The following is a 27,327-nucleotide window of genomic DNA, read 5'->3' on the forward strand; positions in this document are numbered from 1 at the left end:
CGAATATTACACAAAGCATGCATCAATTATTTCCTTCCTCCTTCACTCTACCAAGCTCCATCCTACAGCCTTTACTGTCGGTGCTTCGCAAAATATATTATTTATTTGGTGTCCGCGGATCCTACTTCCACAAACATATTTTTTGTTAAACATATTTTTTGTTAATCATATTTTCCGAAATAATTAATCATATTTTTTTGTTGGCAAAATAAATTATTTTACAAAAAACATATTTACTTATTTTATTAATATATATATACGTTTTAATTTTTTTTATTTATATTATTTATGTCTTATTTATTATGTTGCCAAAATATATTATTAACAAATTTATTACTTCAAATAAGCATATATTATGAAATATATCTTATATGTAATTATCATTTAAATTTATGTCCTTTTTAGTAATTTCTACATATAAAAAAGCACTTCTGATAATAAATATCCAAACACTCTCACTTTATCAGAATCATTTTTTCAGAAAATCTATTCTTTCAAAATCTATTATCTCCAAAAGCTATTCTCCAAACCATGGTTTGGTTTCATCCAAATACCCCCTAAGTCCTGTGTCTAGTACAAAAAAATAGAACAAAATCATTAAAAAAACTATTAAAAAAAATTAACTTAATTTTCTTTGTTAACAACAGATATGATGATTTTCGTATAAAATATTCATTTGAAAAATAATGTTAAGATCATAACTAATAAATTTTTTAAATTATGAAACTCAATAATTATACATTACTTTTAGATTATGTAAATTTCATATTTATGAAAAATACTTTTTCAATCACATTTAGTTAAGTGTTTTATTTTAATATTTTGACCAGGATGTGTTTTATTTTAATAATTGAATAATTTGAGATAATGGAATATAAGTAATTTCATCTAATATTTTTTCATTTGATTATATAGAGTATGGGTATTATTATGGAATAAATAAATTTACTATATTTTATTAAACTGACTTTATAATTAGATAATAGATAATGCAAAATGAAACCAATTCAGCCGCATGTTGGTATTCGGCCACGAAAAAAAAAAAAAACCGCATGTTGGCAACAGAAGGATCTAGAAACCCTAGTCTTCAGTCTTCGCTGCCTATATTAGTGCTTTATTTGCTTCGTTTGCTCAGCCACTAGTAATTCTGCCTTGGTATTGACCTGAGTTCCTAACCGTTTTGGTTCTCCTTTTCGATCTGCAAAATGTCGGAGACGGAAACGTTCGCCTTCCAGGCTGAGATCAACCAGCTTCTCAGTCTTATCATCAACACTTTCTATAGCAACAAGGAGATTTTCCTTCGTGAGCTCATCAGCAACGCTTCTGATGTACGGTCTTTCTTTCTATTTTCATTTAGTTGATTCTTTATTGCCTTGTTTAGCCTATCGCAGGTTTTGCGAATAGGTTTAATAGTCTAGCTTTGATCATCGTTAATTTCTGTTTGAATTTTCATTAAGGCGGTTGGACTCGTGTTACCCGGTCAACTTATATTCCCCTTGTCGTTTATTTTCTGTCGGTGAATTGAAACTGAGCCCTCGTTATTCCTGGTTATTGTGCGTTCATTCGTTTTTTATTCTCTACCCTGTATGTAGATTTCTTTTTGGTCCCCTCTTATGTTGTGGTCAAATTCGTATGCTCTCGTTTTCACTTTAATTTCTTCTATGCCATCGTTAAATTTAGGTAATTTCTTGATGATTACGAATTTGGTTTTTAAATTTCATCGCGTTTTATCTATTGCGACCGACAATGAGATTATATTTATGGTTGGATGTCCTTTGCACATTTTTGTTATTGAAAGTTCCTTTTTAGTCGGAGCTACCTGAGACGAGTGTTTCTGGTTTATAACTTAGTGGAGAAAAGGTTTGTATGACGTCATGGAATTTCTCTTGCGTATATTCTATGTTTGTTTGAGGGGCAGTTGTTTTGATATTCAGTGCTACTCATTAATGACCACTTCTAAGTTTTAACTTTTAACTATTCATATTTGGACTGTATGCCAAAGTTAGGTTTGTTTTTTTGGGCCTTTTTTAATTTGAATGGAAAGGAACACGTTAGCGCTTTCTTTAAGCACAAGTTTGGTCAAAGCCTGATTTCTGTGACTGTGCATCATTGTAGGCTTTGGACAAGATACGATTTGAAAGCTTGACAGACAAGAGCAAGCTTGATGCCCAGCCGGAGTTGTTCATTCACATTATTCCTGATAAGACAAACAATACATTGTCCATCATCGACAGTGGTATTGGCATGACCAAAGCTGGTAAGATAATACTGTTTGGTGGTCTATGCGTGATCACTTTATACTGAAAGTATTTGATACATTGTCATAGACTAATGTATGCCTTATGTTAAACAGATTTGGTAAACAACCTGGGTACCATTGCAAGGTCAGGGACCAAGGAATTCATGGAAGCCCTGGCTGCTGGTGCTGATGTAAGCATGATTGGGCAGTTTGGTGTTGGGTTCTACTCGGCCTACCTTGTTTCTGAGAAGGTCATCGTCACCACAAAGCACAATGACGATGAACAGTATGTTTGGGAATCTCAAGCTGGCGGATCATTCACTGTCACCAGAGACACATCTGGTGAGCAACTTGGCAGGGGAACCAAGATAACTTTATTCCTGAAGGAAGATCAGCTTGAGTACCTGGAGGAACGTCGCCTGAAGGATTTGATTAAGAAGCATTCTGAGTTTATTAGCTACCCTATTTCTTTATGGATTGAGAAGACTACCGAGAAGGAGATTTCTGATGATGAGGATGAGGAAGAGAAGAAGGATGAAGAGAAGAAAGATAAGGAAGGTGAAGTCGAGGATGTGGACGAGGAGAAGGAGAAGGAAGAGAAGAAAAAGAAGAAAATTAAGGAGGTGTCCCATGAGTGGTCATTGGTGAACAAGCAGAAACCTATCTGGATGAGGAAGCCTGAAGAGATCACCAAGGAAGAATATGCTGCGTTCTACAAGAGTCTTACAAATGATTGGGAAGATCATTTGGCTGTCAAGCACTTCTCTGTTGAGGGTCAGCTTGAGTTTAAGGCTATTCTCTTTGTTCCCAAGAGGGCGCCTTTTGATCTTTTTGACACAAGGAAGAAACCTAATAACATTAAGCTGTATGTCCGACGTGTCTTTATTATGGACAACTGTGAGGAGTTGATTCCTGAATACCTTAGCTTCATAAAGGGTATTGTGGATTCTGAGGATCTCCCTCTCAACATTTCCCGAGAAATGCTGCAGCAGAACAAAATTTTAAAGGTCATCCGCAAGAACTTGGTCAAGAAGTGCATTGAGCTTTTCTTTGAAATTGCTGAGAACAAGGAGGATTACAACAAGTTCTACGAGGCCTTCTCCAAGAACCTAAAACTCGGTATTCATGAGGATTCTCAGAACAAAACGAAGTTTGCTGAATTGCTCAGGTACCACTCCACTAAGAGCGGCGATGAGCTGACCAGCCTGAAAGATTATGTGACCAGGATGAAGGAAGGTCAGAATGACATCTATTACATTACTGGAGAAAGCAAGAAAGCAGTTGAGAACTCCCCATTCTTGGAGAGGCTGAAGAAGAAGGGATATGAGGTGCTATTCATGGTTGATGCTATTGATGAATACGCTGTTGGCCAGCTTAAAGAATTCGAAGGCAAGAAGCTAGTATCTGCTACAAAGGAAGGCCTCAAACTCGACGAAACTGAGGACGAGAAGAAGAAGCACGAAGAATTGAAGGCGAAATTTGACGGACTGTGCAGGGTTATCAAGGATGTTCTGGGTGACAAGGTTGAGAAAGTTGTGGTCTCCGACCGTGTAGTTGACTCTCCTTGCTGTCTAGTAACTGGTGAATATGGTTGGACTGCAAACATGGAGAGAATTATGAAAGCACAGGCATTGAGAGACAGTAGCATGGCTGGTTATATGTCTTCCAAGAAGACCATGGAGATCAACCCTGAAAATGCCATCATGGAGGAGCTGCGCAAGCGTGCAGAGGCAGACAGGAATGACAAATCTGTGAAGGATCTGGTTCTGTTGCTGTTCGAGACTGCTCTTCTTACCTCTGGTTTCAGCCTTGATGAGCCCAACACTTTCGGAAACAGAATCCACCGGATGCTCAAGCTCGGACTGAGCATTGATGATGATGCTGGGGACGGTGACGCTGACATGCCCCCATTGGAGGATGCCGATGCTGATGCCGAGGGCAGCAAGATGGAAGAAGTTGACTAATTCTCACAAGCCATTTTATCTTTTTAAATGTTTTGTGTTTCTTAATATTAGCGAACGGTAGTCTATTTTTGGGCTGAGCTTTTTGGTTCTTGTGGTTTTAAATGACAGTATTTTTATATGCAATTAGCCTCTAAAGTTATCATAATCTAATATGGTCATTTCTCCTCTATTATTAACGCCTTTCTCACAATATCCGTTATTGCCCTGTGAAATCTGTCTCTTTGATATTAGCCAAGTGGTGAGAAATCGAGGCGGCGCTTCTGCTTCGGTAAGCTTTTGCGTTTAGATGGCGAGTTTAATCTGCTTTCCTCAATTTTGATGAAAAATTATTAATCGATGTTGTCAATGGTCCGTTTTCTCCATGTAAGTGGTGGGTTTTTTTGTGTAAATCATAATTTTATGAGATTATAATTACATGTGCAATTAATATATTATTTTAGTTTTATTTGGGAACAAGAAGTATCAAAATATGAATCGAGATTTGGAACTGAATTATCTAAATTCGTTTAAACACTCTCAATTTGAGAACTAACAACAACAATAATAATAATAAATGGCGTTCTGTTACAGTAAAAATTGGAAGGAAAAAAGAAGAAAGAATTACAATGTGGTCTTAACAAACAAAATATAATTACAAAATAAGTTTTAGAAGTTTCATTTCTTAATCTGTAACTTGTTATTATAGGTTGTATAAGTTGTTATTAGGATTTTATAGTAATTATTTTTTCCGGGACTCTATTGTAATTCTCTAGTTAAAAAGTTTTCCATATCAATAAAACTTTCAATGAGATTTTAACTCTCTATTTTCATTTTATATATTATCTCTAGTCTTTAATATAAAAACTAGTTTATTTATTTGAGTAAATTAAGAAAATTAGTTATATTAGTTACTTGTAATAAATATATATTATTTTTTTAAAATATCTTTACTATTCAATTGTATTGCTAGAACTATCATTATTACAATAATTATTTTTTAAAAAAATAAATAAATATAATAGATAAAATATATTAGAATTTTATATTTATGACTAAAATATAAGTCAAACAAGCTGAAGACAAGAGGTAGTACATATATATTTATTCTTTAAAAGCAAAATTGGTCATCATGGTGGTCAACGGTTGAGCATGTCGATTGAGCGGCCAAGACAGTGTCTTTTTCTTTTTAATAGGCAAGGTCAAGACCATTTTGATAATTTGATGTATAGACATGTCTAGTGAATAAAAATTATATAAAGATTCCATTGTCATGCTAAAAACATGTTTTATATTCCAATTCCGATTCTGTTTCCAATTCCATGAAAAAAATCTTTCCAAAGCCTTATGAAAGAGCAAGATTCTTATCAGGATATTCATTCATTCGCACGTGCAAATGCTGTTATTTTTAGGAGGACAACATTAGGACAAATTTGGCAGGAAAAAGAGTACTTTTTCTGGCCCTCAAATAATGAAATAGAGTAGTGAGGTCAACTCTTTGACCAAAATTTTACTTTTACAACCTGCTCCTTATATTATAACAACTATATTAATTCAACCAATTTTCTTAATTTGTTACAGGGTAGTATAAACTTCTCAAATATGATACATGAAAACTGCTGCACAAAAAAATAAAATAAAGATACCTTTTTTGTTTTGATCTCTGGTGCAGTTTGTTTTGTAAACTTTTATTCTGGAAATTAATAAATTGCTTCTTTTTTAAAAAAAATAATATAAAATATAAAATTCACCAAGTTTAATTCCTCTAATTTGTTAAGGAAAAATCGATAAATATAATTTTTTAAAAAAAACAGAAAGAAAGAAGTTTCACTAAATCACATTCTTGCCTCTCAAAAATAATTCAAATTACAAATTAAACCTGAAAGAGAAAAAAATGAATGTATTTCCAGGATCATTCACGCTTAAATACAAATGCACAAAACCAGGTATCTCTCACTCTTCATCTTCATCTCCTGCAGAAATATAATGACCAAAGCAAGGGAATCAAGAGGAAACTCTAAAGCCTGCTGCAAGCAAATGAATCTTTGGCAAGATGAACAGACAGAAAACTGGAGCTTCAAGTATCATCTACTTGTGAATGGAATACAAAGCTTGGGAATGTTGTGGTGATGTCCCTGCTCAAACACATGTAAGATCATGTCAGATAGGCCCGTGAAAATTAGAAAAAGAAGAAGGCATGGTAGAAATTCACAAAGCATGTATCATAATTTTCTTGGATGTGGGAAATCAAATGCAGCCAGTATCACTTGACTCTTAGTGAGTATTGTTTTAGGGTTTAGGATTTAGAATTTCAGAGAATTAGTCAGATTTGATTTCTGATGAACTGGGGATATTTAAAAAAATTTATAATTTAAACATTACTTCAGATATTGAAGGGTCATATTCTTCAAAAGTGAGGGGTGGCGTAAAACAAGGTTTCTCCATTCCTCTTTGTCAATTTTGCCATCGTGCTTTGTATCTGCTTCCTCAAAAGTCTGGAGAAATAATAATAAGAAAAATTAACAGCTGAAACTTTCTGATATGGTGAAAAAGGCCTAAGCATAAGAGAAAGAAAGAATAGAGAATCACCTTGTCGATTATACTTTCTATTACATCATCTGATAGGTTCATGCCAGATTCAGCAAGTGTAGCTACTACCATTTGCTTCACCTTTAAAGAAGATGCCAAACTAAATTTAGACATGGCCAATCCGATAAAACAATAAAATAAAATAGAAATTTAGTATTTACCTCCTGCCTTTCAATAAAACCTTGTTGCTTGAGATCATACAGTTGAAAAGAAACTGAAACACAAGATTATGTGGTTTTAATTTTTCCTCAAAGTAACTTCATCTAAGCTGATTATATGAAGTAAATATTTTTAAACATACATTCAATCTTTTCATCGATAGGGGCATTCGGATGGAAAACGGATAAAGCACGAGCAAATTCTTCAAAGCCTAGTATCCCATTGTGCTTCGTGTCAAACAAATCAAATACCTAATAGAATCCACGCAGAGAGAAGCTCACATAAGAATTCAACCAGATGATGTCATATAAATGGATGCAAGTAAACAAATATGCAAGGAACCACAAAAAAGGAAGTTCAGCATCCAAACTAACACAGGAACATGTATAAGCAAACAATCTAAGAAACGTGTACCACGTAAGCAAAGCTTCAAGGTGCAGTATCTCAATATAAACGTTAACTAAATTAAAATCATTAAATATCGATTTTCAAGTTAGTCAGTAAACATTGAACCATGCATGCACGGACAGCCCCACTCCTCCTTGTTATAACAACATTTAAGTACAAAACAGAACATAATAACTTATGTTTGATAAGCCATTGATGCCAGTCTATGAATATACACACATATATATAATATTTCATTATCAGCATATAAATGCACGCTCAGGAATTCAGATTCTTCCTCTCTCGTTATTTCTTGGCCAAAAAGGAAGAAAAGTGGTAAAACGGAGGACCAGAATTGGTTATTCAAACTGATTAGAAATGCAAAACAAGGATGTTTTGCAACTTATAAGAGCACACAAGAGCCCATAATAACAACCAAAAGAGAGTGGACAGAAAATAAGAGGAGAAGAACCAAACTTTCAGGATTTCAATCAGAAAGACCCAGAATTTTTTCCTCTTAGTTCTACATGGTTCGTATATTTGGGTATTAAAATTAATATTATATGATGGAAAGAAAAAAAATTTCATGATTTAAACTAAAGATAAGATTATATAATTGGACAAATTAATACCCGATCAGCAAATAAGCTCTCCTTTTTGTTTGTCTTGAATAATGCTAACTGGAACTCCTCCTGCACATCATGTTAGCTGCTGTTAGAGGAAAAACTGAAAAGTGAACCAGCTTCCAAATAGAATTTCTATCACAGATGTGATGGTACAATTTCTATCACAAAACAATATGTGGGAGCCAACTCAAGGCATTATAATGTGTCCAAAGTACTATTGTCAGATGATCAAACAGACAAACCTTGTTAATCAGCCCATCATCAATCACCGCACAGCTGATTTTCTTAAAGAGCTCATAAAGTGCTTCTATTTCACTTACACTGACTGCATAAAAGTGTAAAAACAAAAGCTTATCTTCAGTACAAACAATGAGGAGTTACTTTCAAAGATATTAGTGTTGCAGGTTACGGAATCAGGTTAACAAAAGAAAAGAAAAGAAAAGACCGCATTCCTTTTTGTTTCCCTTTTCCTCATACATGCACCACCAATTACATGGTCTCAAAACCCAAAAGGGAAACATAAAGTACAGAAATGAACTTTTTCATCAGAAGGCAATGATCAACAAATCAGCAGTGTATTGTAATGTCATGACAACAAAGTAAAGTCAATATCTTACAGACTGTCTCCCTTGCAAGAAGTTCGGGATCTTCAAGGCCTCTTGACTGCTTATCAAGGTCAAAGCAACGCAATAAGGAAGCAAATAAATGCTTAAGAGCCTCTGCACACGGCAACATGATATCTCCAGCAAATCAAGGCCCTCCATAACTGTTTCAAAAATGAAGGAGTTAGATATTCCATTTACTTCTTCCTTGCAAAGACATTGTAAGTTTGCAACTATAGGAAAACAGCGAGCAAACCTTTTAACCATTCTGATTCTTCTAATGAACCCAGACGAACCCCAAAGCCAAGAAAATTTAAGGCAGCACTGCAAAGAATGGTTGGTTTAAAGATTGAAATACAAATCCATCAGATACTGGCAGTAGAAAGTGCTCAAAAGTAAAAACACAAAAGAACAAGTTCCATGACCAGAACTCAACATCATACTGAAGAAGGCTTTCATGTTGCTTCCCTTTTCTCTGAAGCTTATGGAGTCAAGCAGACAATCTTTGCATTTCATAAGTTTGTTTACATATACACTTGCACAAAATTACATATCCTTGCTGCCATATTAATTGCAGGAACTATAAAACATGACATCAAAACAATGCCAGGCGAAAAACAGGAAGACTGGTCATTGGAGGTACCAAAAAAGTTTTCAAATCCTACCATGGAACACAAAATAATTGAAAAATCACTGCATAGGGACTTTTGAGACTGTATCCAAGACATCGGTTCCGCTCCTACTAGCGCACTCTTGGACACAACCACTTTATAGAACAGAGAATGGATATACTTATTCCTTATCTGAGTAAATTTAACATATAAACCCATAAAAACTCAACCAACAAATTATCTAACCGCGTTATATAACCACAGATGATAACATAAAAATTTGTGGCGAAAAAGCAGCAACTAAATCTCTACCATGCAGCGAGGCTACAGATCAAGTCCAAAAGTTAAACACGGATCCATGATCCCACAAATAGCTTCACACTGAAAACATGATAAAATTGCCTCAGAGAGATCCCAGATTGAAATTCATCAGCCCCCAAGAAAAGTTTCCAATTTTCTAAACTTCGTAACGGCCATAAATTCGCACTCAAAGAAAACTCGAAAACTGAAACATTGACCGCCACCGGAGAATCCAAAAAGAGAAGGATTTTAGAGAAAGCTCAAGATAACCATGTTGAAAAATAAGATGTTATCATATATTCAGATTTCTAGCCAATTAATCAAAGCCGGTACAGAATTAAGGGGGGGAAAATCTCACCTTGGCACTAGGGGATCAACCGAAGACCGTAAGAGTTCCAAGTGTTGATTAAGAGTGTTGAAGCAGTCTTCGTCACAGGGTTCTCTGCAACTACAACCTCCGGTTGAATGCAACAAGGAATCCCTTCGTAAAGGTAACGATGATAGATGACAGATAGGTTACAACTTGGGATGATAAATTGCTATCAGAATAATAAAATTAACTACAAGGCCACACTAGGTTAGCCAGGGCCTGGGGGGTGAATATCCTTCTGTTTATGCCTTAATTTGGAATATTGATTGGTTTAAATATATATATATATATATATATATATTTTATATTTTGAAGGCACGTCTCCCCAGATGAATTCATACATATCTAATTATCTCCATGTGGGATTTGCTCGGTTGAAGAGAAAGAAAGGGAAATCTTTTTATTTTTTTTTCTCTCACTGGAGTGTATTTTTATTTTTATTCATTTTGTTGACTATAAGATAGTAGCTTTAAAATGTTAGAAATCCAACTTTTTAGATAATTAGAACAGAATGATAATGCAAAATTTAAATAAATTTATCTTTTCGAACATTTTAAAAAATTTCATATTCTATCCTTAAATTATATACTATTTTCTATGATATGATATTATTAGAATGATTTTTTATTTCTTAATTAAATTTATAATATTAATTTGAATTAGTATTGTTTCGATTAACTTTCTCCACTTAAACGGGATTTTGATCACACATTCGAATCAATATCTAAACTACTTCCACAGGTTTTCAACATGATAAAAAAAATTATTACTTGAAAAATAGTTTAAATATTTTAGAAAATAAAATATAAAACAAACCATCAATCAACCATAATCCTTCTTAAAACTAGGAAGAAATTCAAACGATATTTGGTATTACTGAGTTAAATTCAAACTTTATGAAGCAAAAACAAAAATAAGTCTCCTAAGAATGTCTTTTGCATTGTCAATACACAATTACCCACCTAAAATATTTTATAACTAGTGATTTGCATAATTATATATTGATAATAAATATATATATATATAAAGTCACTTTTTAAAAGAATATTTTGAACATAAATATCTGCTACTGTGCCAAAATTTATGGAATAGGAGTTTCTTCATTCCAAATGTGCTCTTTCTTTTAAAATTCTAAGGAGAGGATAAAGAGCATACATTTTAAATTTATGATATTTATTAGAGATAGATATAAAAAATCAAAGCAATTTCTTAATAATTTTAATTTTTATCTCTGCAAGTTTCTTTTACTAAATAGATAATATTATATGATGTTTCATTCTAATAAAAATTAATGATATCATAAATTTAAAATAAAATTGCACCTTGATGAAACCGTATGTACAATTCATAAGAATGTGATGTTTCAATTCATACGATTTCAATTTTAATATGATGTTTCATTCTAAATTTAAAATAAAATTACACCTTGATGAAACCGTATGTACAATTCATAAGAATATGTTGAAAAAATTATAAATTTAAAGAATAAAATGAATTGAAATTAAATATTTAACATCAAATTCAACTCTAAGCTCTCTAGTATAATTAATAATTATAATGTCTTTGCTCTAATTATAAAAAAAAAAAGTTTGGCGGCATTTTCTTACCGAGCGTCTCTTTTGCTATGAGTTCCTATCACGTAAGCCTTATTTCCCATCAAGGACTTAATAATTAATTAATAACAAATGTTTTTGTTCACTTATATATTTTATTTAGTGTCTGGTTCCGCACTGCACATTCACGTCAAGGGCATATTAAATTTTTTTAAAAATATTAATTATTTAAAAATATTCATTTTTTTAAAAGAAAAATGAATACGAGTCAATAAGACATGTATCGGGCAAAATCAAAATATTCTACCAACTTTGAGAGGGAAAATTATATTTTGTTGTTGGTAAAACATTTCGTTTCTTTTTTTTTTTTGTCGCCACAATTAAAATATTTTCATTACATGCCAAGAACGTATTTGAATATTTGAATTTGCTAACGCTTTTTCTTAAAAATAATTGAATGACGTAACGCTTGTGCGTATATAGAATATTTATATGCCATAACGTTTTTCTTTTTTTAAAAAAACAAAGTTCACAGGATGAATGGTCTCCGATTACCAAACGCTAAAATGCAACTTGAATATTTACAATTACATTAATAAATGCAATTTGCGTATTTCTTGTAAATGTTCTCCAATATTCAACTTGGCAACTCGGTGTTAATTAATTATTAAAAGTTGCGAGAATGAATATGAATTCAAGGCAAAAAGGTCATGATTCACATGCGAAAATGGCCAGTGGAAACACTGCCGTATCTACCTGATCAATTAAGGCGGCCTCTATATTAAATTATTAATTCGTATGAAATATGAATAATTCGGTCACAAAGCAGAATTTTTTATTCTCTCAGATGAGGAACTCACGAGATGTGATTTACACAAAAAGGTTTAAAATAAGCCAACAAATATGCCATTTCTCTCTCTACTTTTAATGTATTTCACACATGCTTATCGATTACAAGGGATGCAACTCTGTGGCGTTCATCTGCTCCAACCAATTTTGAAGGAGTTCGCCGCCTTCTCCAAAAAAGTGAAACTTAAAAGACATCTCACGGCTTCTTTATTGTTATTTTAAAATATGAAACTCAAAACACAAGAGCCAGCTTCATAAAAATTAACACAAGCTAAAAGCAATGATGTTTCGCATCCATCTGTAGTTTTCGAAATGATATCTCAGAACATAAACAATGATGCACATCATATGATACTTGGATTATCTTGAATTATGTCTGTCCCCTAAATTATAAAAGGATCAAACATGCATCATCTTGAATGTTACATCTATTCAAGATACCAAAATCAAAATGTCAGGATTACAAAAAGCTTCAACCACGTTCAGTAGGCACTGAATAGCCAAGGGAAGGAGCATTAGAAATTAACCTGACTTGTGATTCAGCACATTACTCTATACCCATTATTATAATCAGATATTCTTACTGGATCCTGATATGCACTCATTTCATTCCAGGGTTGAGTCCCCAACACAGTTCAATTTGAAAGCTTGAGAGTAGATTGATTCAAAATTATGCTGGTATTAATCAATTTCTTAAGAACAATACACTAATTAACCACTATCATCTATAGTGGGTATATATGAGTAAAAGAATTAAGCAGCAACAAAAAAAAGGACGCGCTTTATGTGAAACCGGAGGTTGCTAGTCTTCACCTTCTTCTTCGGTTATCTCTGTAAGATCCTTCACTTTCCCTGTCCTTCAAGAAGCCTAGAAAGGCAAGAAAGCCAAAAAAGAAGAAGCCACCGGACCAATTGCCTCCGCCCCCACCTCCTCCACCACCACCATCGCCATCATCACGGGGTGGAAATCCAGTACCACCATCATCAAGTTGAGGTGATTTCTCCTTACCTGAAAATTCAGTGAACCATGGTATGTCGGTCAAAGGAACATGCTTCACAAAGAGATACATTTCGATAAATGTTTCAACAGTTTCTTAATACTATTACTACTCATAGAATGAACAGGCCCTTAATTACAAATTAAATGACGTTGATAAAATGTTTTGAGAAATGGGAGAGTATAGCTTCAACAACCAGAGAAAATGATCTCTGGTGGAAAGCACACAAAATACGATTATTGATAGTTATAAATGATGTAACCCAGTTGTGCTTAGGGGCAGATAAAAACTTTAAGAAAGAACGGAAGGAAGAAAGATGTCAGAAATAAGCAATCACCAGGAATATGTGTCATTGTAGGAGCCTGGCGAGTGACAGTTTGTGTTTGTTCCGCCCCACATCTTGCATTCTACATAATTGGGAGGCAAATATTATAAAAATGCAATACTCCAGCATTGTCTTCTACATGATACAATCTAAAGTGTAAGCATTCACCGTGCGTGCGTCCATGTAAGCTCCAGCGCACAAGCATGCAGTGGTACAAGTAAGAGGTCTTGAAGAAATATTTAAAGAAACGACTGATCTCTAAACCCCTCTAGACATTGACAGTCGTTGATAACTCATTGACCAACAACAATTATGCTATATAATTCCAATTCAACCCAGCTATATTGTAATACTGAACCTCAAGCTGAAGCTGAAATTTGACAACAAAAGGTAAAATTGAATTTGGGAAACACGTGATGAGGACAGAATACACAAAACCCCTACCCGACAACTTTATTCCAACATATAAAAGAAATGAAAGGCTACTGGACAATACAACCATTTCAGCGAAACGGGCACAGAAGAAAAAGGGACATACCAAAGCTGCGGCACATATTACAGTTGCAGTTCGTGCATGTGGAGATCTTGTATTATAAAGAACATGTGTACATTTCAGTACTCCTGAATGATTCGTCTTCTGTAATTCTCTTTTGCTGTCATAAGGGTAGCATTGCAGGCCAAATCTTGGTAGATTGAATCTAGTAACATTAGTCTCTGCAGCGTAGCCACCTCTTCTCACTATTCACAAAAGCAAGATCTTTTCACTATGATTGGAAGAGTTAAAAACTGATCATGCCTCCAATCACTTCAACCACAGAAAGATAAAATCCATTATAGATTTATTTTTTTTAAGAACATGTTTAGGTGAGTCAACAAACATTGTACAACCAAAACCTTCACATTAACTTGATCCCAGCTTAGTGGTGCAATCAACAACCAGATGCATTCTTTGAATGTTCTTAATGCATTCCAAAAGCAGACGCATCCTTTTTTTTTTTGGGGGGGGGGGGGGGAAGGTGTTGATCCTTTGATCCAATAGCAATAAAATAAGCTGTGCATCTGATTCACTTCCAGGCAGGTGAAACTAAAATCAGATTAAAAATTACTCAGCCTGGGCTTCCAGTCATGTCACAATATCTGAATAGTGAATAACTTTTAATTTATCAGATTAAGCTCCCCACCATAGACATATTTTATTTCAAATTAATTATAATATAAGAAAAAAATGAAGATGGATGTCCTCTCTCCTTATGAAAACAGTGAATGATAGTTATTTTCTCAGTACCATCCTGTGTCTTCATCCAACTAGTACTCTCCCCTAAAATAAATAAACAAACAATCTACACCCATGAATCTCTCATAATAAGAAGCATTAATACAACAACAGTTGTATGTAAAAAAATATAACAACAGTTGTGTGTGTGTGTGTGTGTTTTTTTTTTATCACCTCAAAGTGAAAGAGGGTCAAACAAGATTAGTTCCTCAAAGTTGCGTATTAGCAAAAGCAACTCTCCTTTTCGAATTCACTCTTCAACAAGCACCCATAAATTAGAGCCCAATCAAACTAATCCCCTGTGATAAAATCTAGCGCAACAATATCTTGAATTGGTGCAAGTGTGATCGTGTGAGTTAAAGAAAAAAATCCTTTCCAATATGGTATTATCATAACTCATGTCCAATTTTAATTATGAGTTCATAAATATGCTGGGAATGACTTTTTACCTGGTGGTAATTCGCGCAAGGATACTAGAGTAGTAGCCGTCATGGACATCAAGACAGAGACAGAGAAACCACCTGAACAGTTAAATTTCGACAGAAGTTTCAAAACAAGTACATCAAACTTACAACAGAAGAGGTAAATAGATAATATATCATTAAGCAGACTGGCCGTGATCACCAAACAACCACAGTGGTAGTAGGAAAAATTACGCAGAAAATATAAAATTAATTTCAAAACACCTTGTTCAAAAAGCTGAATAGTCCCAACACCGATGAATGTAAAGAAATCAAATCCTCAACTAAATTTATTCATTAAGTTTCTGTGGCCAAACAAAGAAGCATACAAAAGAATTGCATTTCTCTCCATTGCATCATGTGTACTGCAGATAGGGAATCAATTTCTCATCAACTTGTAACATTTCGACTCCATTAAGGTAAATACAGTATATTTAATATTTCCTAACTTATTCTATGTGGGACATCTGGTTGGAAACATAGCGAAAATAAATAAATGAACGTGAGTAGTTTCAAGTTTCAACCTTTTCACTTCATTGCTCATAATTTATCCTGTAACGGCACTTAACAAGACTTCTTGCAGATTTTTTTTTTTTCAATTAATTATTTACCTACCATTTGATTGAATTATGGCAAGCGTTTTATAGAACGTAAAATCTAAGGATTTATGAAGTGCGATCTGGTTTCAAGATCAACTCAAACCAAACTAGCAAACTAAAAGGTCCCAGCTTCAACGAGATAGAGAGGGAATACAGGCTTTTGTGAGAGATAAACTTATATCAATAAAAACATATGCCATGAACCAAAAGCAAGAAGTTTTTACCGACTGAATAGAATAACTAGGTGGTTCTACTTCAAGGGGCCCTGAGACCAATATTTTGGAATAAAACCACCCAACACAAGTAATTGAGATCAGAATAGATAATACATAGATAAATTCAGATTTCCGACGGCTAGAATTACAAAACAAAACAAGTTCAATAGACAGCAAAAAATTTTCGGAAAACCAAACAGCGCTTGATTATATCGATGTATATAGACCTATTAGACGTGGCAGAGGCGAAAATAGTAGTTTATCCTTGAAGAACAAGAAGAAGAAGAGCGCCCAGCAAAAAGTTAACGACTCAACCTAAGTTGTAAACAGCGGGTTAAACTTCCAATAAAATTTCATGATAATAAGCGATACAAAAAACGACACACATTCTAATCGAAAGCTTCGAAGAATTGACGAGATGAACTAACCTGAACACGAAATAGCAGAAGGGACTGAAATTCCGAACTAATCTTCTGAGTGTCTCGTCCTCCTGGCCGGTTTCTATGCCCTGAGGAAAAGAAGGAAGGCTGAGGATTTGAAAGCCCCTTCCCTTCAGAGAAAACGGGCGCAGCCTATCTTTTTTTAATTTTTTTGGCCAATTAGTGTTCGCGGCCTATCAGAATAGGCCAAGACGGAGGGAATGAGGCGGTTGTGACTAGTGGTTGTCCGCCGCGTTGACAGAGTCCAAAACGTGCCGATCAGGTTTGTGGATCACCAAACCCGAAGACTAGGCCCAATCCATTCTAGGGCCTAGGCCTACATCTTTTTGGGCCCATCGTGGGCCAACAGTTTGGATTTCTTCTTAACTCCCACTGATAAGAGCCACCCTGTGTGTGTGAATTTTACCATCTTTTTCCATGCTTCTGCGAATTCCCCAGTGTCGGAGAAATTTATTTAGAAAACTAATCCGAAAAAAAAAAATGACAAAACGAGTTTCACGTGACCACTGCTTGAGATTCTACTTTTACACACACATATGCAAATAGACAGATATATATATATATATATATAATGAGAATTTAAATTTGAAATTTAAAGTTGAGAATAAGATGATGGGAAGTTATGCACTGGGAGGGATCATGGGAGAGACGAAGATTCAGAGGTATAGATGACAATTTTTTTTTTAAAAAAAAAAGAGTTCAGATAATGAGGGAGAAAAATTAGAGATCAGGAAAAGTGGTCTCAGACAGCAATAGTTTCAGAGATAATAATAATATGATATGAATATCACTCATTTTAATAAAAAAATATTTTTAGAAATCGGCGTTGACATGGATAGCTTAGAATTGCATCATTTTAAAATTTGCATGTGTTTATGGCACAGTAAGCGTGGATTGAATATCACTTAAAACAGTTAATATTTGCTTTTGTAATTATCTTTTTAGAAATCAATACCTGTAACCACCCATGCCCTGCATGGTTCTAGTCTCACATGTTCTCTCTCTCTGTCTCTCCAAAAAAAAAAAAAAAGGTGTAGATATTATCCATTTAAACATTTTTAAGAGTAGAACTTTGGGCTTGTCTTGTTAATCCCGAAAGGGCATGTATCAGGTGTCTTTGAGAATTGATTCTTTAAATGAAATTAAGCCTATCCAGATTTAAGAATGGAAATAGCAATCTTCATGACGACTGCAAGTTGGAAGTACATTCCATGCTCATCATAATGATGAGTATGAAGTGCTCATTGCAATTTAACCCATCTAAATTGATTTTTGATAGTCCAAATTAAATTTAAATATTTGTAAATTTTAATTAATTATCTGTTTTAGTAGATATATAATTTGAAATAAAGATGATCTTATAACTAATTTTTTTTAAAAAATAAAGTTATTATTGAAAAAGTTTTACATCAAAAATTTGAAATCTGAATCATTTATATTATATTTTAGATGATCTAGATTACGACGCGTATCACTGTGATGATCACCAAACGAAAAATCCTGAAATTTGATCCTAGAAACCCCGCTCTAACATGATTAGTTTATTGATCTTCGATGCGTCCAACGAGAAGAAAACTATGAAGCTAATATGCTGGCCAAACGTGCTTTAGCAATGCACCCTAGATTTCATCTAGTTCCCTTATGTGAGTTTGATTTGTTTCGTTCTCATAATGTAAAATAGTATTTACTGTTTTTTTATTAAAAAAAAAAAGAAATGCTGACTCTACTATTATGATTATAAATAAATAATATGTGACTTCTCTTCGTTTTAATTCATAAATCTCACACAAAAGTCCATACATATTTCAAGTGAAGTACATAATTTTTTTGGGCAAGTTCATTTTCACATAATCGTTAGACAACAAGGGGGGAAAACTTATTTAACAACACACTCCCAAGTGCATCTAATCAAACAACTAAAAATGCAGTGTTGTATGGTATATATGCCTCCATTGGTAAAGAATTTGTACGTGCATGGTCGATCATTAACAATAGCTCAAAATTAAAACTTCATTGATTTAGAGGTTAAGTCGGAGAGATTGGAGCCGACAGAAACCACACGGCGGAAATCGTCGGCACGGTGGTGGCGGCAGCGGAAGGAGCCGGCGTGAGTGGTGGGTGAGCAAAGACAATTCCTCTTCTTGACACTGGTAGATCTTCTAATGGTTAAACTAGTAGTGCTTCCTCTTGGGGAGACATTGAATTTATCAGTACTCTTAATGTCGTCCAAATCCAACTTGGGAATTTTCTTCATTATTTGCCGATCCAGACTGCTCAGTGGTGTCATCCCTGTGATGATCCTTGCTGGCTTTTGTTCCTGATCCACAGTTTCCTCCATTTTTATTCTTTTTTTCCTGTTTCAATATTCCATATTCTCACATCAAAATTGGCTTGGCCTCTGTTTGAGATTGACTTTTTTTTTTGTGGCCAATACTACCTCCGGTCCTTAATATAAAACCCTGTTTGACTTTTATTTTGGTCCTAAATATAAAACCCCAGTCTACTTTGTTTCTCATATTTATACATTTTTTTCAAAGTAGCCCTTCTAATAATGATAGTTCTAGTCAATACACTTGATTAGTAAGGATATTTTAGAAAAAAAACAACACCTATTTAGAACAAATAACTAACTCAACTTACTTCATTAATCTCCTCAAATTAGTCAACTGGCTTTTATAATTAGGACTGGAGGTAGTATTAAATTGTTGGATCTTACAAAGCTATGCTTGGACAACGCAAATGGCTTTCCAAATATGGTTTTGGGGTTGGAAAGAGTTTCATATATTGAGGATTGAAAAACAATCTACCGATTTTTATAATTTATCTCAATTTTAAATTAGACATCTCTAGTTTATTTTGTCTAAATTGAATTATTATTATTTTTTATCCGGTAATTTTATAAATTTTATAAAACCTCGTTTATATAAAAATTTTCAAATGTTAAAAACAGGTTACATGAAACCAAAAAAAAAATCTCATAAAGTTTATTCAGAATTAAGAACAAATTTACGTATAAAGATAAACACAGAAAAATTGTTACCGGGAAAAAAAAAAGAACAAATAGAGAAAATTAGCATCCAAAATCAAGTTCTGCATAATAACTTAATCTAATTTGAATAAAAAGATGGTATTCGTTATGATTAAAATTAGAACTACTTTATGCAGGAAACCAAATGTATCTTATTTCTATAATCAATTATTTAAGGCCCTCACTAATTAATTAATGATAATAAAACCACTTCTCGTCAACGTCAAACTCTCATGAAAACATGATGCATAGTGAATTTTATTGAGAAACCATATAAAAATGGAATTTAACAATTATTGATTGTAATATTTCAAACACCTGAAATTAATGATCTTAATTAAAATTACTAGTTACCTGGCAAAGCGAGAGAGCATATATAAAGGTACATGAAAATTCTATAAAGATTGATCAGAAAGCTTGAGCACTGGAATTTTGATCAATTCTGAGAAGGAAGGGAGGAAGGTATTGAAGGGGTGAGAGAGAGGGAGGAGGGTTCTGAAATCCTCAGATCTGTTCTCTCTCACAAAACGAATTAATGGGATGTTCTGTTTTTGTTTTGTCTTAACAAACTCAATTGGTCTGTTTAATTTTTGTGGCATTGACTAATCAGTAGTTTATAACCACAAGTTTTGTGAATGGAAAGAAAATATTTTTTTTTTGGGGAAAAAAACCAGGTTCTTTTTGTTTCTCTTTTTCTTTCTAAAAGGACAAATTGATTTTGGATTACTCTTCAAATTAATGTATTGCTAGCTATTTTTATGATTCTCATTAATACCGTTGGAAGTTAATCTTAGGACGAGTTTATAATTTGTATCTCAATAGAGGAATTCTTTTTCTTTTAAATATTATTTCTCAAAATATTTCGTTGAGATTCCTGTCATATAATTTTCTAAAAATTTAAAAAATATTTGAGGCCAACTTTATGCCAAAAAATTAATGTCATCAGCCTAGATTACGATTAAAACCTTGATTTTAAATTAAATATAAAAATGAACTAAAGAGCAAAAGAATAAAAGAAATGAAGTTTATGTAAACAAATTTTCCTATTTTACAACTAAGGGCTTCAAATATTCCTCCCATAATTATATTCGAAGCCAATTAGATCCATCAATAAAACTTCTTCCCACAAATCTCATTACTTGAGCATTAGATAAAGCTTGAGATGCAGGATGCCTTCCTACCCTATTTGCTCCAGGTCCCTCATTCATATATTCTCCCAGCATAGCAGTACTACAAATATTATAACACATCATCATATATAAATTCATAACATTTATATATATTCTCATGCTAAAATAATATTAAAAAATAATAATAATATCTAAGGGGGATTAGAGTTTATATTTTACCTTCGTATGGGTATACCATCCATGTTGGACCAACCCTGAGGAGTAATAATATTGTCTATAGTGCAAAAAGAGAATATTATTCTGGCATATGACCCCAAAGTCCTTCCAAGAAGAGTGGGTCCATTCCCTTCAATCTTGCACCCTTCAAAGATGAACCCACTATTATCTTCTTCCTTCCTTCCATGAGCTGCTATTGATCCTGACCTCACTGAGTTTATTGTACATCCCTGAATCCGAAAACCGCACAAGAACTAAATGCTAATTTTTCTCTTATATATATATAAAAATATAAAATAGCATCTATTACACATAAATGCCTTAATGTTAAGTTAAATTTTAAAAAATAAAAATATTATATAAAAAAAATAAAAGAGTACCTCATATAATGAGGTAGCAGAGCCCCAGATGAAATCAACAGTTCCTTGAATATAACAGTGATAAAAGAAATGAGTTCCATGGTTATCCAAAAGTGTGTCCTGATTTCCTAAGAAGGTCACCCTATAGAACATGGCTTTATCACCATCTATTTTCACTGCTACTGCTTGATCTGCATATCCCGTTGGAACCGCATTATTCTGCATTTAATATATAATCACTTCATCGATCACCATAATTTATATACTTCTCCGATCCTAAATATAAGACCCTTATTAGTGTATATAAGGATCTTATATTTAGAACCGAAAGAGTATATCAAAACCATACATATATTTTATAAGATTAATAGCATTGATAAGTAAATGTTAGCCAAAAACATAAAAATAAAATGAATTACCTGAATAGTAATAGCAGTGGCAACAAAATAATCAGCTTCAACCGTAAGAGTTGCAGTATTAACACTTCCAATTTCGTTGCCATTAGCATCTTTATCAGATGCCTTACGAGAACTAGTGATCAAAGGATAGTAACCATCTGTTGCTCCTGGTATTCCTATGAATGATATATGTGACTTGCTTTGTGGTACAGTTATTATCTCACTGCATGCATAATCCACCAGAATTAAAAAAACATTATTAACGATATCAATACAATATAGTGACAATAATAAGTCTTGCATTTCATCAAGTGGGGTCGGTTATATGAATTGCATGATGTACATACTTGTAAATTCCGGGATGGATGATGATTTTGATTCTGGCTTGGTAACTATCGGGAATGAGATCAAGAGCGCCTTGGATGGTCGTTGAATCTCCGGCTCCACCCTGATCGACCACGATTACTCTACTCATACTTAAGTCAGTTTGTGTGACAACAAAATCTTGCCATTCAATATACCTCTTTTGAGGCAGATCAGCCCCTACCATTGTAGCCATTGTTGCTACAATAAACAACACAGTCACCAGTATATTGGATAGCTTCCTCATATTTTTATATATGTTTCTAATAATAAATACTAAAGAATAGAAGGAATTTTTTGAAAAATAAATTCTATAAGAGATAGAACTATACATGAAGACACTTCAAAAGAGTGTGATTGTATGAATAGTTACGTTCATGGAGCTTCTAATTATAGGGACTTGTTACTATTAGTCCTGGTCAAACTAAACTATTGTAATGAGATAGATATATATCTCGTAAATTTTAATCTAGCAAAATCCTTTTAAGAGATATAATTTAAATATCTTGATTTGAATTAGAACATTTTTATTTAGATAAGATAAAGCATCGTATCATGAATAATTAATTATATTTACATAGAAAATATTGATGCAAGGCATTTTTAATTTTTTGAATTCTGACATTATTAATTTAACTCACCCTTAAATAAAAAGGGCCAAAAAAAAAAGCTATGTCTTTTTAACGTTTTGTTTCGTAACAGATAAGATAGAAAAAAGATAACCTATTGTCTATCAGGGAAAAAAGGTACAAAAATTTGAAACTATACCCGATGAAGTCATGTTGTTATTATCAATATTTTTCATAAATTTTTTGCAACAGATAATAAAATTGCTAGAATAGTATCCTTCTTTATTATCACAATGTTTTTCTTTCTTTCTTTTTATTTGTATTCTTATTCAGCATTTTGTTAATAATTTTTATTTAATTATTTATCTTTAACTACTGTATCTGAAACCTTCCAGTCACTTGATGTTATAGTCAATTTTAGTGGACAGTGGTTTACACCTTAATGAAAATGATTTTGATAATATATGTTTAATATATCATCATAACATATAGTCTCATATTCCCACCGCTAATATAAAGACCTTATTGGTGGATAATATACTCTCTACAGGTGTTGTCTGACTTTAGAGACATATATCCTGACTTTGATGAGCTTCTAAACAAAAATTATCCAACAGATAAGGTTAACTGTATAAACTTAACAGCACTACTGTATCTGGTGTCAGAAAGATTAAACAGAGTTTTATATTTACTTTTGAAAACTTGCATATCACAATTACAGGTGGAGTGGGATTTAAATTTAGTAACCTGGAAATGAGGCTTTTGAGGGAGAAGCAATGACATAAAGATGGGTCACTTATGAAGATTCATTGTCTAAAATATAAAATATCATTAACTTTAATTTTTTTTAAAATATAAATAGATCTCACTCTTTTATGATGAGGACAAAACCAATCATCATTATATACATCAAAGAGTTTTTTTTTTTGGCTGAACAATACTCATATATTAACTAACTAAATAAAAATTACAAACAAAAAACAAGCTCAAAAAGCTTAGAAGAAATATATCACCGGCCTAACACACTAACAAAAATAATCGAGGAAGAATGAACCACACAATTATGGCCTCCTATATTTTCAGCCAATCGTTTCCTTTGATGAAGGTTCTACCAACAAATCTAACCGCTTGATCATCAGACAAAGATTTTGACCATGAGACTCTTCCAGTTCTGTTTGATCCAGGTCCTTCATTCATGTACTCTCCGAAAAACGCAGTACTACAATATAATAAATTCATATTATTTAACATAAATAAATATTACTAAAACTTCAAAAAAAAAAAAAAAAAAAAAAGAGGAAAATCTGGGTTAGACAGTGATTTTACTTTTGTTTGTATGGTTCATCCCAATCACTCCAACCTGGAGGTTGGATAATATCATCCATTCTGCAAAAGGAATATATAATTCTAGAATAATTGCCCCAGGCTCTCCCAAGAAAGGTAGGTCCGTTTCCTTGGATTCTGCAATCCTCAAAGATAAAACCTGAATCATCTTCACTATTCCTCTCATGTGCAGCTATTGCTCCTCCTGAATTTGTTGAATTTATAGTACAGTCCTGATAATAATACAGTAAGAACTAGTTACAGAAATATATAAAGGTCAATTGATAGCCAGTTCAAAAGCCCTAAAAAGCTACTAATATAAGAGCTCGTTTGATTTTTATTTTGATTCTAAATATAAGACTCCAATTTATTTTGTCTCTCACATTATGTATTCATTTTTTTAAAGATAATCCTTATAATAATAGTAGTTCTAACTAATATACTTGATTAGTAAGGATATTTTAGTAAAGACAATACCTATTTGTTACAAATAACTAACATAACTAGTTTTTTTAATCTACTCAAATTACACAACTAACCCTTATATTAAGAACCGAAGGTAGTAATGCATATGTTTCATTGCTAGCTAGCTTGGTAGACATTCATTTCTTATATTTTGATACACCAAAAGTTTAGATAAGCTTATTAATATCAGGGTACGTATATCTCCAGGAAGCGTTTAGGTGCTTAACGAGTAAACATTCAGTTGGAATCCACATAACAAATACCTGATACAATGATGTAGCACTTCCGCAGATGAAATCAACGCTTCCTTGGATGTAACATTGATAAAAGAAATGAGTTCCAATGTTATCCATAAGAGTATCTTGATACCCTAAGAACCTCATTCTGTAGAACACTGACTTATCTCCATCTATTCTTATTGCCAATGCCTGATCTCCATCTCCATTTCCATTTGGAACTGCACTATTCTGATCAATAATGCATCTCCCCCACAAAACACTTAATTAATTAATATCATTTTTGTTAATTAGACTTAGACATTAGTATTAATCACATTCAATGATCAATTAATTAATTACCTCAATGGCAAGAGCGGCAGCAACAAAATAATCAGATTGAACAAAAACAGTTGCAGTATTCATACTTCCCAAAGGGTTCCCATTTTCATCAGTATCAGACGCCTTTCTAGAACTTGTGATCACTGGCAACTCACCGTTTCTTGTATCTGGCCTTCCAATCATTGAAATATACGGCTTGTTCTGTGGTATTTCTACTATTTCACTGCAATGTTAATGCATCAGATTAATTACTGTAATGATCAAAACATATTAGGGATAATGATAATTAATATCAATAATTGTAGAAAAGAGAAACATGTGCATATACTTGTAAATTCCTGGATAAATAAGGATTTTCATTCGTAATCCGTTGTTCACAGGGATCAAATCAATGGCTCCTTGAACTGTGGTTGAATTTCCACGTCCGTCTTGATCAACCACGATAACCCTACCCCTCTTCATGTCACTCCGAGTTGCTATCAGGTCTTTCCACGAAATGAATCCACCTGTGGAGGCGGCGGAGGCGGCCACCGTCGCTACCAGCGATAAAAACAACAGTTCAAGTGCTGGCCGCTTCATGCTGGTTAGCGACGAGCACTGCTGTTTTTGCTTCTGGAATGATCAAGACGGCGCCGAAATGCCTCAGGTTATTAATGAAGAAGAAGAAGGCGCCAAAAATGAGGAAAAATAGGCGGTAAAAGTAAAACTTTGAATTGAAATCATTTGTTATGATTTATTGATAATAGGAAGATCAATATAAAATCAGATAAAAAGATTATATATCTCAGTTGTATTTTTAGTTTTTTCGAGTTTAATTTAAGTGGAGAAATATATAGTATTAGACAGTTATGGACAAATAACGTGTTCGTGCATATATACAGTGAGTACGTAGTCTTAGAAAATTTATTTTTAAAATTTGAGAAGAAGAATTAGAGCATATAGACAGTTAAATATCTTTGACGATTTTATTTTTATAGATCACCGGCCAATATCTATATCAATAACTTGGAATTTATTTTAAAATTATTAAATTATTATATACTCCCTCCGTTTCTTATTATAAGAGACGAATAACCGAATTACGTTGATTAAAAAAACAGTTAAAATTAGTTAAGAACAATCAATGTGTAAAAAGTATAATCTTTTTTCCAAAAATGCCCTCATTAATAAGGAGAGAGCATGAGAGAGAACAATTAAATTATTAAAAGAAATAGAAGTGGGAGGGAGGGAGAATGTGAGTTGGAGACAATAAATATGGGTAAAATAAGAAATCAACACAAAAAAGTAAAGACAACTTTTAAGTGTCTCTTATATATAGGAACGTGCCATAAGCATCAAATATCTCTTATAATAAGAAACGGAGGGAGTATCATATTAAGAAAAAAATTTACTGACGATAAAAAAATTTCATAAATAATAAATCATAATAAGAAAATATTTAACTTACTAATCAGTTATTCTAAGAAAAATTTCATAAAAAAGTTAATATTAATTTTTTTAAAAAAAAGCAATAATGCAGAACTCTAAATGCAATGCATAATCAAAAGAGCCACAATTACACGTGTCTGGATTATATATTGCTAATCAAGGCTGTATTTTTAATTTTAAAATAATAAATACATAAATAACTAGGAGTGGGGCAGAGGGCCATCACTCTCGACACATTAATTAACAATTGAGAGTAGGTGTGGTTTGCCACTTATCTGACGAAGGACATGAATATTTATATGCTCAGCTTTTTCTTCTTTTTGTAGTAACTTGCTTTTCTGAGAGGTTGCTACAGAAATGTATGAGCGCTAAGGAATGATGACAATATCATTATATTGTTTTGTAAATAATTAATATAAAGAAAGGCTGAATTTTAAACCACCTCGCATCACTTTTCATGTAAAAAATAAATTTGGTTTTGATTTGGTGATCTACATATTTAACTTTTTTAAACCTGAAATTGAACCAAAGCAAATATATTCAAATAAATTTTAAAAATATTTTTGGGTTTTCTGAGTTCTTTTAAGGGAGAATTGTAATCAAAATTAAAAAAAATTACTAAAAAGTATCAGTAACAATCTAAACAATCTGTAATAAAAAGTTTTAAAGTAGAAAATAATAACTTCTAATTTGTCATTTAGACTTGTTAGTAGTTTTTTTTCCTCTCAGGATCTCATTGTAATTCTTTTCATTTTTAATTATTGATTCCTCTACTTTAGCAATTAAGCATAAAAAAAATTCATGACTTGTTCTTATAAATAATAAATGAATAATATACTTATATATTAATGTGAAAACTTTAATAGTACTACTTCTTGTTCTTAATATAAGAATTTATTTAATTTTTATTCCGGTTCTAAATATAAGACCCTAATCTACTTTGTCTCTTGTATTT

General features: G+C 32.9%; 5 protein-coding genes across 5 annotated transcripts; 1 reads left to right on the plus strand and 4 right to left on the minus strand.

Moving 5' to 3' along the window:
• The first annotated feature begins 1,165 nt into the window (after window positions 1–1,165).
• LOC114728738 (heat shock cognate protein 80) lies at window positions 1,166–4,375 on the plus strand. Its single transcript, XM_028915681.1, has 3 exons — window positions 1,166–1,328; window positions 2,116–2,257; window positions 2,354–4,375. The coding sequence occupies exons 1-3, from the start codon at window positions 1,206–1,208 to the stop codon at window positions 4,201–4,203; spliced, it is 2,115 nt and encodes a 704-aa protein (XP_028771514.1). The 5' UTR covers window positions 1,166–1,205; the 3' UTR covers window positions 4,204–4,375.
• Window positions 4,376–5,996: 1,621 nt separating this feature from the next.
• On the minus strand, window positions 5,997–10,031 carry LOC114728739 (calcineurin B-like protein 3). Its single transcript, XM_028915682.1, has 10 exons — window positions 9,812–10,031; window positions 8,799–8,866; window positions 8,558–8,706; window positions 8,183–8,265; window positions 7,947–8,006; window positions 7,070–7,178; window positions 6,930–6,982; window positions 6,769–6,849; window positions 6,562–6,674; window positions 5,997–6,314 (listed from the first exon to the last, which is right to left on the minus strand). The coding sequence occupies exons 3-10, from the start codon at window positions 8,673–8,675 to the stop codon at window positions 6,257–6,259; spliced, it is 675 nt and encodes a 224-aa protein (XP_028771515.1). The 5' UTR covers window positions 8,676–8,706; window positions 8,799–8,866; window positions 9,812–10,031; the 3' UTR covers window positions 5,997–6,256.
• A 2,732-nt stretch (window positions 10,032–12,763) lies between these two features.
• Window positions 12,764–16,691, minus strand: LOC114728743 (protein YELLOW LEAF 1, choloroplastic-like). The gene is made up of 5 exons (XM_028915686.1): window positions 16,525–16,691; window positions 15,271–15,342; window positions 14,087–14,286; window positions 13,561–13,630; window positions 12,764–13,234 (listed from the first exon to the last, which is right to left on the minus strand). Exons 2-5 carry the CDS (start codon window positions 15,317–15,319, stop codon window positions 13,035–13,037), a joined length of 519 nt encoding a protein of 172 aa, XP_028771519.1. The 5' UTR covers window positions 15,320–15,342; window positions 16,525–16,691; the 3' UTR covers window positions 12,764–13,034.
• A 3,955-nt stretch (window positions 16,692–20,646) lies between these two features.
• LOC114728764 (pectinesterase QRT1-like) lies at window positions 20,647–22,226 on the minus strand. The gene is made up of 5 exons (XM_028915711.1): window positions 22,015–22,226; window positions 21,689–21,890; window positions 21,291–21,488; window positions 20,914–21,140; window positions 20,647–20,794 (listed from the first exon to the last, which is right to left on the minus strand). Exons 1-5 carry the CDS (start codon window positions 22,224–22,226, stop codon window positions 20,647–20,649), a joined length of 987 nt encoding a protein of 328 aa, XP_028771544.1.
• A 1,444-nt stretch (window positions 22,227–23,670) lies between these two features.
• LOC114728765 (pectinesterase QRT1-like) lies at window positions 23,671–25,406 on the minus strand. Its single transcript, XM_028915712.1, has 5 exons — window positions 25,273–25,406; window positions 24,966–25,167; window positions 24,651–24,854; window positions 23,926–24,155; window positions 23,671–23,818 (listed from the first exon to the last, which is right to left on the minus strand). Exons 1-5 carry the CDS (start codon window positions 25,404–25,406, stop codon window positions 23,671–23,673), a joined length of 918 nt encoding a protein of 305 aa, XP_028771545.1.
• Between the last annotated feature and the right edge of the window lie 1,921 nt (window positions 25,407–27,327).

Source organism: Neltuma alba, unplaced genomic scaffold, assembly GCF_004799145.2.
Source record: "Neltuma alba isolate B1F8T4 unplaced genomic scaffold, ASM479914v2 tig00012567_pilon, whole genome shotgun sequence".
NCBI lineage: Eukaryota > Viridiplantae > Streptophyta > Magnoliopsida > Fabales > Fabaceae > Neltuma > Neltuma alba.